Source organism: Rhipicephalus microplus, unplaced genomic scaffold (assembly GCF_043290135.1).
Source record: "Rhipicephalus microplus isolate Deutch F79 unplaced genomic scaffold, USDA_Rmic scaffold_19, whole genome shotgun sequence".
In the NCBI taxonomy this organism is placed as follows: Eukaryota; Metazoa; Arthropoda; class Arachnida; order Ixodida; family Ixodidae; genus Rhipicephalus; species Rhipicephalus microplus.
Genome location: NW_027464592.1, coordinates 3,152,131 through 3,165,692, shown reverse-complemented (window position 1 = coordinate 3,165,692; position 13,562 = coordinate 3,152,131). Strand labels below are relative to the sequence as shown.

The 13,562-nt window shown below is 42.1% G+C and overlaps 1 protein-coding gene across 3 annotated transcripts in view; it reads left to right on the top strand.

Moving 5' to 3' along the window:
- LOC142785234 (uncharacterized) overlaps positions 1-4,115 on the top strand; it is an 80,214-nt gene extending 76,099 nt beyond the window's left edge. For all 3 annotated transcript variants that reach the window (XR_012888881.1, XR_012888882.1, XM_075883675.1), the window contains one exon: positions 2,007-4,115. Coding sequence is in view for 1 of the 3 variants with exons in the window: in XM_075883675.1 (XP_075739790.1) it covers positions 2,007-2,123 (117 nt within the window). In the remaining 2 variants the exon portion in view is untranslated. The remainder of the gene's footprint in view (positions 1-2,006) is intronic.
- The last annotated feature ends 9,447 nt before the right edge of the window (positions 4,116-13,562 follow it).

Genomic DNA, 13,562 nt, shown 5'->3' with positions numbered 1-13,562 from the left:
AATCGTATCTGTCCATAACACCTGTCGAAGAGTCTCCCTGGTTGTTTTCCTCGTTACTACCTATCCTGTACCCCGAAGGGCTGGCTTGCCCCCCAAAAAAGCTACTGCGCGTCCTGCAAGTCGCCAACCCACCTCATGACCTAGCCGCCCATCGAAGTGAATTCTGTCTCGTTGAACCCCCCCCCCCCCCCATCTATGCACCTCTGTGTTTATTTCCACCACCTCAAACCCTTTCTCTCGACTTATCCGCCATATCTCTTGGTTTGCGCTGACAACCGCTCTTTGAAGGTTGCTATCACGCACCGGTACCTCCGGTATCGTGCATATCGCTACCTGTACCTTAGGAGAAGTGGCGCGCATGTCATCGACGCCTTTCGCCAGTGTGGCTGCTAGTCCTGCTGTATCTTCATTTAAGACATCATTTAAACCACCTGAAATTATCACGAGGTTTCGTCTATCAGCTGTAGTTTTGAGTTTTGCGCTCGCTTGCCTCTTGACTGCTTCCAGCTTGCGTCCTGGGAACGCCCCTTCTGCAACCCTTGTATCACCCCTTGCACACCTCTTACACAAGAATGTATTGACACAACGCCATCTGGCGAGCAAGTTTTAAACTAACTAGAAGTAGCTACTGCTACAACATGCAACTGCGAAGGAACGACCTACACCCTAACGAGCTTCCTCTTAAAAATACTAATAAGGCAGCGTTTTATGAATGGCACTTCTCCTAGAGGGAAATTGTAGTTTGGAAGCGTCCTTTCGTATTTTTGTGTTTAGATGTGAAGCAGCTTATGGCGGAGTGAATCCGGCGTGCGGCGTGACCACCGTTACTGCGCGCGAGCAACTAACAGCTGTTCCAAGCGCTACCAGAACGTGCTCACGTGCAAGCGCATTGCGGCTTGTGTAAGGGGCTAAGATGGTGTGTCCTGTGGCCCCTTTCCTTTACACTTTCTGAAAAGTTATTTGACGGGTTAGGGGAACGAGATTCTGCAGGCGTGCGATGAGCTCACGTGCTCCCACGCGGCGCGCTCCAAGAATAGTATGAGACGAGCATTAGTAACTGGAACTACATACGTACATTTATTGTGGGGCACAAAGAAAAAAAAATGGGTGAAATTATCCCATTCCTTGCCACAAGTATACCAGGCGTGAATCATGCAAAATAATTGAATAGGGAGAGGCCAGAAGAATTCGCTGACAAGAAAGAGGGACAGAAAAAATGAGAAAACTAATTGAAAGTAGTTGAATAACAAAAATATTTAAAAAAAGGAAGACAGAAGAGTCTTTTGGTTGCGGGTGTTGGTGTTCTCACTACTGAGCCTTGAATTTCCTTCGGTGGCTGTTCACTGCTCGATTTGTTGGAGTTCTTTGGGGAAGTTGCTAAATCCATATCAGGGTGGTTGCTTGGGAAGATCCCTATGATGGCGTGCGTTTTTGTTGATTTTTGTTTTATAAACAAATAAAATGTCCTTTCTAAGCTGGAAGAGAGTGGGGGACAATGCCGCCTCGTTAGGTTCATCACACTTCCAGATCGCCAAAACGTTTCAATGTTCAAAAATGATGCATGTATTCTACTAATTCGGGTTTACAGTTGTAAATATTTCGCGTGGTTTTACTTATTTGATGTTGAAATTTGAGTGTGTTTTTCGATGTACAGATTTAAAGGCCAGTTTTCATAACATTTCCTCCGCAAACATGTACATCAACGTTCAATTTTTCAAAATTTTTGCAGGTAAAATTATTTTTGCAGATAAAATTATTACCAGGACATCGTCGATGCCCTGGTAATAATTGCCTCAAATAAAAGTTTGTTCAGATTGAGCAGCTGCATTCCTAGATCTTCGTCGTTAACGCAAAGGACGTTTTCTTTTTCTTTTTGACAACGTCAGCTGCTTTTTTGTGTGTTGAGCCATCTGTTACTATCTGCTTTAATACGCTCGATTTTTATTCACTACTGGACAGTCTCTTGGTGAAGTTTCTTACTTGACCACAGTGGCGTCATATTCCAGTGGACCATCAGACTTATCTGTCCCGAAAACCACCACCAATGCCTTCGCTTCCTCCACCATCAGTCGAAGCGCCAAAAAGACGCAGAAGAGATGAAAATGGCAGCGGATGTCGCATGACCGTCGTTGCCGCCAATGCACGCCTACAGATAGATTACATAAGATTCTGCGAATGACCTCTGCGACGAGGATCTGCGTGTCATCGATCTGTTGAGGTCATTGATTCGCACAATACGCCCACTCCTTACCGGATCGACAACCCCATCAGCGCGAAGCGCACTGCAAGTACTGGATACCTTGGAGCCAGTCCCTGCAAACCTTTTTTACCATCATAGTATGCAGTGCCCTTTAGCTAAGACATCCGAAGTCGATTCGACCTGTGACTGCTCACATGAGCGTCTGGGCATGCGCGGTACGCGCACTGCCGTGCGTAGCGTTGTGGAACTTTGGCTCTCTTTCCTACTCTCCTAATTTATTTTCTTCTCCCGTTTTCCACTTCCCCTGTGTAGGGTAGCACACCGGTGTAGCCGGGTTAACCTACCTGAATCTCTTTTGCTTTTCTTTTTCTATGTTTTCTTTTTATAGAAGTCTGCTAGAAAATGTTGTGAGATGTGATTTTTGATCCAACCATGAAGTGCAGTTTTTTAATCACTCTTTACAACATTGCGTCCCGTTTATGTTGTGCTTCTTTCATTAGCTGGTCGTTGATGAAGCGTTACGGGTATCGTAATAGCTCTCCCGGCCCTAAAAGCTCTATTGGCAAGCTCAAATCCTAAGTCATTGCCGAAGTCTCCTAAATGGCCTTTACTTAAAGAAAATATGACCTTGTTTGTTGGCTCTACATATATAATAAGTGTCTTTTTTCATTATTAAATGCGTAGTGTTAATGCGATTGTTTCTTCCCCTCAGACATGACAAGCTCTATGTGTTAATTCAAAAACTTTCATTCTTTTGTAAACTTTCTATATATTTTAGTGACCTAAATATTGGTACATCCTCCGCTTCAAAATGTTAGCTGTACATGGCTAAAGAATATTGGCATGTGTTTATAATTGTATTATTGTTGTCCATGTATACGAAAAAGGTACCAGTAGTTCTGTCAGTTTTGGAACCGTAGGTATATATAAAACTTAAAAATGAGTTTGATGTATAGTCTATTTGTTTCGTCGGCATACCTATTAGGTTCTCTGCGTGAGTTCTTCTAATATCAAATTTACTAGTTCTTCGATAGCTCTCAAAAACTTTACTCCCAAGTAAATGTGTTCTTAATCTGAAGAATCCCATATATTTTGATATATTTGGACTTCTATTTGTATAGTGAAGTGGGCAGCAAGGATTTTCCGGATGACTGACAAGGCTATGTTTGGTTTTGTACGAAAAGATTTTGTTATTTTAAAGAGAGGTATGCATTGAGTTGATTGTAGTTTGCGGATTGTATGTGTGTGGCCTGTACCAAGCGGGTGTCGCATACGTTGTCATCCTGTCTGTCGCTATGGCATGTTCCTATTTGTTTGCTTGTCATGTCCCATGTGTTTCCCGAAAATCTATCTAAATTGGTTAGTAAGTTCTTTGCTTTGAGTTTAACCTATTGTTAGTGAGGGCCGAATGAAGTTTTGCTGTCGTGAGTAAGACTTAATATTTTAAAGAGTTGGCGCGTACTATTTTCCTTCCACCTAGATTGATGATCGGAGGCCTGTTGTGGTAGTATACTCTTTTATTTAAAAATTACTTTTTGATAAGGTAAATGTAATTTATTTTTTAATTATTGATAAATTAAGCTTAAAGCCTGTTTTGAAGTTTCTCTTTAGGATTGTGGGTTGTTTATTGGATTATATCAGTCATCTGGAAAGGCTTGAGTTGTAACGTTCTTGAGAAAGTGCATTTTTGATAAATCTGTATTTACATCGTTCCAAAAAAGAGGACTTAGTGGTGATTCCTGTGGTGATACTCGCCCAAGGTGTATTTCAATATTTATATATGCCTTATTGTGTAATAATATACTATCCGTCAAAGAACCGATTGCTAGATTACCTATGTTACCAGGAGATTTATTATAACCAATATATTCATTATTGTGTTTTGCGTATATATGATTAAAAACTACAGTGAATTCATGATGAGCCTCACTTGCAAGAACGTGTTAACATCGGGAAAATTGCTCATGAGAGACGGAACTTTAGGTCGACCCATGCGTTGCTTTGCATGCTACTCATGATTTCTTTTAGGGGGAGATGGTGCATTTTTTTTCTTTCCTTGCTCCCAGCTTTCTATCTTTGTCCCTATTCGAGTTTTTGCTGTCGTTTTTCCCTCGAATAATTTTGATTTCCTACCTTCCTCCTTCCTATCCGTCTCTTTATTTCTCTTTCAAGTTCTCGCTTACTTTCTTCCCTCTATACGTAATTTTGCCAGCATCACGTCAAGGGACGAGAGCAAACGACATTCCAAGCCCATAAAGGGATCAGCATTCAAAGTAACCGTTTAAACCTTCAATAAACACACCTGAACGTTACGAAATGTAGTTCACGTTAATGAGTTATATTTCACCCCTAAGTGGGTAGAATGGGGGGGGGAGGTGTAGCTGGGTAGCCGACCACCATATAAATGAAATGTCTCTCTCCCTATTTTAGGCTAAGATGCACAAAGGCCGAGTGTCTTATGAGACTGCAACTAGGCGGCGCGCGAAATGACTTCATCGTGGGGAGAATGCCCCTCGTTGAGAACGGGTTCGAAGCAGGAATAACGCTCGTGTTATTCGTTTTACCGGTTTTTTCTTGTATTTAGGGAAGCTAAACGTATTGAAAAAGTGCAGCAATTGGAGAAAACACAATATTCTGGGCAGTTTGTTAATGTGTACTGTGAAAAAACAATTTGGCAGATTCCACGTACCTTGAGAATCGACTTCATGCGAAGCATGCGGATGACAGATGTTCACATAGGAACAGCGCAGAGAGATGAATAACGAAGGAATACTAAACAACATGGCCACTGCAATGTTACTTTTTGAAGTAAGACCGTTGTGTTCTATTTATTTATTTAGTGAAACGTTACAAAGTGGCTCTTATTATATGTACAAATTCACGCACAGGCACACCCTAAACATCCGCATAAGTTTTACATAACCAGTTGTTAAAGCTGTGTAACGATGGAAACAGCAACAAGGATATTGTAACAAATGCAGCAGACTCACAACAAGGATGTTCAATTTACACTTTTTATCAAGAGGCGAATTTGTGCCTAAAGTGAACGACGCACAACAAATAAAGGGCCACTCACCAGGCCCCACACCAAATTTTAATTAGAGATTGGAAGTTGTTGGGTGCCCGATGAGGAACATTTTGCAACAAAAATTTCTTGAATTTGTTCATCACGAGCGGAGAAAACAGGTTTTTTGAAGCGGCGCGAAACGAGGATGAGAGGAGGCGAGCTTGAAACCCTTGCCGCTCTTCCGCGTAGCCTTCGCAAGCCAAATCTCTTCCCCACGCTCTTCGTCATCCGACCATGAGGTGACGTGCGCATGACGAGCCCAAACAAGTCCAACCCCCGAGCACGAGAGTGGCGTTGTTTTGTTGACCAGCATTATTTTGTGGTATTCTGCCTGTTTCTGTGGGATGGTTTGAAAACGCTGGCTTAGACGCGGTGGAGAAAATGAGCACAATAAGTGCGTGAACGCCTTTAAGCGTTCCATGGTGGTCGTCTGCTCAATGCGCTGACCGCGGGGACACGAACGCATGCAAAATGCTGGCACATTAGCCCCGCATCTCGTTGCATTCCACGGGAAAAATTGAAAGAAAAATGCGCAGTAGTTTTTAATGAGTTTCATTATCTATTTGAAGTTTTAATAATGTCTTAAAGCAACAAATACATAAACTAAGCATGTTGTGTTAAATAATTTTTGCTATGTCACGTGGTATACTGTTGACAACGTCAGAGCAGAGTCGTCTACGTAAAGGACCAACATCATTGCCTTGCCGTATAATTAGGGCCATTCATACGCCCACGTCATGCCCTCATTCTTTAGGCGTGCGCCGGCAAAGGGGAGGGGGAGGAGCGTTCATTTGAAATTTGACTTATTTTGGCAGACGTGACCATGAACGCCTCGTCTACGCATTGCGCTTGTCAGCTCAAAATTGTCAAACCTGGTGTGTGGCGCTTTAAGAAGAACCGAAGGTCGGTAGTCCTCGTTCTTTTCTTCTTCACACGCGTTGGCAGTTCGGTGGAGTCCCGTGCGCATGCAGGGCCGACTGCTACATTGCGGCTGGCTTCATCGCCCGTAGTTGTGTCATCAGTGCTTCTCTTTCTTCACGACGTCCTCGTTGTGTGGTGCATTGGCAATTTTCGGTGGCAACATTAGCAATCTTGAAAGTGGTAAGCAGATATTAAGAGCGGGTGCTTGCCAGGATAGTGGTTCAGGGCACTGCTACATAAATCAACTTCAATGAATGGCGCCTAACTACAATCGACGTTAACCCGACGTGACCCTTCTATCATAGTAGTACATATGTAATGTCTATAAAATTGGACAGCCAGCAATGCAACTGCAATTTATGTTCTCCGAATTTTGCATTCTGCTTGAAAAGTAGTTCTGAGACCTAGCGTGGCTCTGTAGTGAAGTACTTGGATGCGTCGCAGAATGCTGGAGTTCGCTTCCTGCTGGGGACCTGATTCCTGCTGAGAACCCGACGTCAGCTTTTCCTTAACGCTCACGTGTTAAAATTACCCATGTGTGTTTTTTCGTTCCTGGGTAGATACAAAGTGTCAGTAAACCCTGGCACATACCCACATAGCAGTGGCACATACCCGCGGGCGGGTATCTGCAACTGCCTGGCGCTTAGAGTTAAAGGTGTGATTAATGCCATGTTAAGGGGTTGATCATGAGGGCACCTAGGTGAAAGCGGCTGGTTAGATAGATAGTAGATAGATAGATAGATAGATAGATAGATAGATAGATAGATAGATAGATAGATAGATAGATAGATAGATAGATAGATAGATAGATACATAGATAGATAGATGCTCAAACAGCTGGCAGTACGCGAATAAATGCTTCGCCTTTATACAATGGTGCTGACATCCAGGGCGGATAGTCAAGAGAAGCTGTTCATGAGGCCAAAATTATAGAGCACTAATAAGGACGCTCTTGAAGAAAGTCACGCTTTGACGATTCGCTCTTCATTTCTGCACGTTCTGTGCCCTTGTCCTTCTGAGGGCGGGCGAGCATTCACTGTTTAACAGCCCTAGCAAGCCCATAATCACATATTATGAATGTTGACAGGGCTCATCCACATAAGCACACTTTAGTGTTTGTGTATGTACGCTGTTTATGTGTCAACGCTGTTCTGCTTATATTTGCTTTCATACTGTTTGCTAATGGGGCACGCTGGAGTACCAGAGCGTGATGAAATGGCTTTCGAAGTTTATCAGATAGCTTGCCTCTACGCGAAATACCTCGACATAGTTGTGCGTTTAGGTAAAAAAATTACAGCATATACAAGGAGTGATTGATTGTGAGTAGAGTAAAACTTCGGAGGGTTCATCAGTAATAATGAATCTCTTTGTATGTCTGTCTGTACGCCTGTCTGTCTATCTGTTTGTCTGTCTGTCTGTAAACCTGTTCGTCTGTATGTTTGTCTTCTGTCCATCCATCCGTCCGTCCGTCTGTCTCTCTGTCCATCTGACTGTCGGTCTTTGTGTCCATCCATCCATCCATCCATCCATCCATCCATCCATCCATCCATCCATCCATCCATCCATCCATCCATCCATCCATCCATCCATCCATCCATCCATCCATCCATCCATCCATCCATCCATCCATCCTTCCATCCATCCATCCATCCATCCATCTATCCATCCTTCCTTCCATCCATCCATCCATGCATCCATCGATCCGTTCTTTTGTCTGTCTGTCTGTCTGTCTGTCTGTCTGTCTGTCTGTCTGTCTGTCTGTCTGTCTGTCTGTCTGTCTGATCATCCGGCTGGCCGTATTAGCGCCGCCGGCTGAATGAGTCATACAACTAGGTGGCTACAAACTGGTCGCAAAAAACACATGCATATACAGACCCATGGCTATAGGAGCTTCACCCCTGAAAAAGGTCAGTTTTGCAGCAACGCCCTAGCAAGGAACGTGATAGCAAAAAAATGGAGTACCGCACCTAAGGCTCCCCAAGCACAAAGCTTCATTGAAAAGAACTCACTGGAAAAGGCGTGAGCTAACGATTGTCACATTTATTACATCCTTGTTTTTGAGCAGCATGCGGCAAGTGTCAACTATCCAGAACGTCACGCTTTTAGGCATTGCCTTTTCCATTCAACTGTGGTACTTCGAGTGACCCCTCTGCCACTAGAGCCACGCGATGGCATCTAGCTCGAGGTGGGTTTAGAGTTACTGTGTATGCTTCATTGAGAGTGATGTAGAGTAACTCATGATGCGTCTGCCATTCTCCTTTTCTTTTTTTTTCGCTGCGTATAGCCAATAGGTACAGAAAAAGACCACTCTTTCGTGCACATATTAAAATAGTTTTCGACTTGATAGAAAATGTTAAAGTCAAGAGTGACGCAGAACACGCTATAGCTCCTCCGAGATCTGCGTAGCGCCGTTGACAAATGGTGTATATAAATGGCTTGTCGTTATTATGCAGTGCATGCAGAGCGCGTGGTAGAGCATGCAAAACACGTGACTCGCTGCACAGCTAGCACTGCCATGCGCCTGTGATGCACCTGCAATGCGCCTGCGATGCAATATTCGCAGTGGTGAAGCAAGTTACCTTCCTTTGTAACATATCTGGCAAATTTCACTACAGAAATATTACACAAAATATTGTTCTCCAAAGGCAATTATTCGAGTTTGCCGCAGCAATGTAGTGGTTACGGTACCCAGCTTCTAACCCTAAGGTGGTGATTTTCATCCCCACCGAGTTGGTGGCACTTTGATGGTGGCCAGATGCTAGAGGCTGATGTACAATGCTATGTCTGTACACATAAAAAGAACACCAGATGGTCGAAGCTTCTGGAGCTCTAGTTTGCAGCGTCCGGGCTAATCACTTCGTGGCTTTAGGAAGTTAAAACCTGAAATAATGTTATTCTTATTATTTTGAACGAGGCTCTGCAGCCATCGCCAATCTGAACTAACAGTATCCCAGTACACGTTTTAAAGCCCAAGCCGTTTCCTCGTCGAAGGCGGAAGCTTACAAGTCTGCACCAATGAGCATTCACTTTCCACTGACGTCAGGAGCCAGAATGCTTGTGACTCAGCCTTCTCGGAGAAAAGGTGAGTGGCCGCAGCGCTTCAGCCATCTGGTGGAGGCCTCTCTCATGGTCTTAAGTTCTATAAAATAATATGACTTACTAAGCAAGAGGCAGATAAAAAATGTGAAAGCACCGTATCCTATCCTGTCTTATAAAGTGCATAGTAACGACACATCTTCCGCATTTGATACTCTGACTCAACGTGGGGAATTCCAAAATGATACTGCCACAGTGATGCAGTATAGTCCCAAGTCTTCATATTGGTCGTAGATAGACTTTCCTAGAATGAATGACCCAGGAAATATCTTTTCAAAAATGTGACAAGGCAAATAAGTAATGTGTTATAGAGAAGACAGTTCCTAACGTTAATCTAATATTTTGTTGCCCAGACTATCAGTAGGGAACACACAGGTAATAGCTCAATTGATTTGTTATTTTATTTGTCGTGTATCTTTCATGCAGCATGCGGCTGACTGCGCTTGAAAGTGAGACTTGTATTAAGGAAAACAAGCAGTGACAATATGAGCTAAATAAATGCGTGGCATGAATATCAACTGCGGAAATAGGAAAATATGAAATGATAAAGAGGTCTAAGGTATATTTGAAGGAAGGACGCTGTGTAACTCTAATACAAAATCGCACAACTTCTTAATAACCCAGAACTACTCTTAAAGAGAAGGCCAACCTCACAAACCATAGAGTTCCGCAAGGAGGGCTGGTAACACACACCACTTGGGAGATGAAATATACGACACACTAGCGACCGTACCAGTCTAACATCGGTGACCTGCCCGGCACTAGGCAGTTCTCTCCCTTGCTCTCCTATTTGACATTTACTTTATGTCCGGGGTGGGGAGTCTTTACCCCCCCCCCCCTCCGTTCTACACACACAAAGAGGAAAGCTTGTAAGCGTGGCGAAGAGTGGTGATAGCACAATAGAAATGAGATGTGCAACTGAAAGCCAGTACACTGTTGTCACTACATTTTGTGTCTCTTTTTAAAGCCGCAAAGGATGACTAATGGCACGGGGTATTAAGGAAAGCTTCACGACTCCTCGACTATACGCCACATCTGTCACATGGAGACACCACTGTCGGCCCACCTAGTTCCTCATTCCTATGTCATACTACTCTGCGAAACCAGAAAAAATTATATAACTAGACGAGAAGAAGTAGATAGCTGTGATAAACGTTTACGTTGTGCTTCCATTCCACGATTCCACGCCCCAATAGTTTGTTATTATCAGGAACATGCAACACGAAGGTTGACTTTTGTCTTGTGACTTTCACAATCATGCTGATTCACGGCATACTTTAACACATGGACATTTTTTCATGAAGTGAGTTCTAGTGTAACAATTTACCAAAGCATTCCCAGTTACGTCAGTTTTCTATTGAGATAGTCATTTCACTCTCATTCATCGTACCTTCATTACACCTTCAGAAATTTGCACTGGGCCTATAGTTTGTATCTCTTTATTGAATACTTGCAGAACACTGGCATTACAGCATTAAACGAACCGTGCTGATGTTAAACATATATTGCTACAGCCAAGGAGCTTTCGATATTTCACTATTTTCAGCCATATTGCAGAATTTCGTTCATGCATGTGCTATGTAATGCTTCCATGTGATTCCAGTGGTAGAGGGAGTCACGTTCATCGCTATATTCCTGGTTAGCTTATGTGGTATTAAAACAACTTCAGAAATACTGCAGTTCCTGCTTAGATTTTAGACCAGGACAACGTTTTTAGCAAATAAAAAGGTGTCTGCTTGAGAAAGCTGGAACAATTTCTTTGTGGGTTCATGCCATAACTGCGTGGTTATGGTTAGCCCTTTCATTGATAACTGTACAAGCCACACTGTACATGCCTGATCGTCTCTTTGTTGTCAACTTTAATACTGACGTACTCTTAAAGATTACCCACCTTCTCCATATCACGACAAATCGCTTCAAGACAATTACTTAATTGAACTCATAGTTCATCTGAGCTACAGCTCCTCTGTTTCGTGTCAATACATCTCTGCGTTGTCAAAATTATCCGCAAGTTCATAATGCGGATATCAGAGCTTGCAGATAATATTTATCCACAAGCTGTGATAATGAGAAGCTATGCACGAAAATGGGTTCTGCCAAAGGTATGATGTGGCCACCTGGCAGTGGCCCTCGGTTCTGCACAGGCTCACATTTCAAACTTAAAACGTTCTTCCAAACTTTATTTACCAGACCAAAACTGGAAGGTCGCCAATGCTAAAAGCCGTGAGAACGGCTTGACGAAGGCTCTGGGGACCTTTACATACACATGGCAGTAGCGTGTAAATGATTGGAGGTACATAGCTTGCAAGTACTAATATAAACCATGAAAAATGCACACTAACTCAAAAATGATTTCACGGCTGTATATTTTAAAACACATGTTATAAATGTGCAATAAAAAAGGAGTCTCCAAGAATCAAGGTATATTATGCACAGACCATCACATACATTGACACTTATGCACTTTAAAGCACGCTTATATACATTTCGTGAAACACTAAATACATACATAGGCAAGATAACAAGATGTGGCATGTTACAATGTATATAACACAAGAATAAACAATGAAAAATACGAGATTACGAGAAAAGGTTGTTGCGCATGTTCCTATGACGCCAGAGAGCAAAAATGAGAGTGTAATTGTTTCTTGTTGCAGGGGATCATATTTTCGAGCATATTAAGTGTTTTGGAAACGTTGTAGGCCAAAGCTTGGCACTTATACGTGGTGCGGAAATGCGGTACAAATCAAATGTCTGCATTTATTGTGGGAACTGAAATGACACAACGCTCGAGACATGAAAGTGATTTAATGAAGTTGGAGAGCTCCCTGTTTGAGAAATAAAGTGTGTGCAATAAGCGAAATGTATAAAAGTTGTCAGCTCGTACTATATTGAATTCTTGGAAAGGTTCACGCGTCGTTCCGAACGGGACAATGTTTACAATTTGCCGGACAATCTTTTTTTTGCGGAGTTATTTATGTTTGCTTTGCTTGTCGTGGCTCATACAAGAGTACAATACATTAGATGTGAATCAAACGGCGCGTAATATATCTGAACTTTGAGCATGAGAGGCAAAATGTTATGACAAAAAGACATCACTACTGCTACCTAAGAAAGCTTCTTACAAACATAATTTACGTGTTAATCCCAGCCACTGTTGGAAGAAAAATTAACTCCAAGTATCTTGTGGGTATCAACAATATCTATCGGCACTGATTAAAGAACTAAAGGTTGATGAGAAGTGAGTACTTTATTTTTGGTACAAAAACAATGACTTTGGTTTTATTTTGATTATATTAGGCCGGTTTATTCTGGCCCACAAAGAAATCCTTGATGGTATAGTATTTGCTTTACTTATCATCTAAATTAACGCCATCAAGAATTATTGTTGAATCGTCCGCATATATCACGTATTTGACTTTGGTGTCGAGTTAAACAATATCATTAATATAAACATTGAACATCAGCAGACAAAGTATACTGCCTTGTGGTACACCAGAAGCGAAGGGCAAAAATGGCGAGCTATTTCCATTCTTGTTAACACTTTGGCACCTATTGCTAAGATATGATTGAGTTAAAGATTTGCCAACACCACGAATGTTTTATGATTCTAATTTCTCTAGCAATATATTATGATGAAGCGAGTCAAATGCAATAATGAAATCTAGAAACAAGCCGAGTGCTAATTATTTTGTTCAAAGTTGTGAAGTATAGCTTCCGTTAATGTCACCAACGCAGTTTCAGTAGACTTACAGCATCTAAAGCCCAACTGCGTATCTGTTAACCCATGATGTTTATTACAGAATTTCGTAATGCGGACATGAACAATTTTTTCTAAATATTTAGAGAAAACGGGAAGGACCAATATAGGCATATAGTTACTTTCTGTGCTGCGGTCACCCCCTTTAAAAATTACTGGTACTCGAGCTTTTTTCGTGGCTTCTGGAAAAAAAGCCGTGTTCTAGAGCTAAGTTATATATTTAGGTTAGTACATCACTAAGTAAATATAAAACGTATTTTATTTTTGTGGTCAGCAAATCATCTGCATTAAGAGATTTATAGTTAATTAGATTCTTGAACATTTCGCATACTTTCCTTTCATTTGTTGCGTCGAGAAAGGCACTTCGGCTTACATGACTACAACTGGCGACGAATTCCGCGTTATCATCGCACAATGCAACTGCATTTATGAAGGATTCATTAAAATGATTTGCGAGTGTCGCACCATTTAAATATTTACCCCAAAAGAGTATAGACTCAGGCAAATCTTTTTTATTA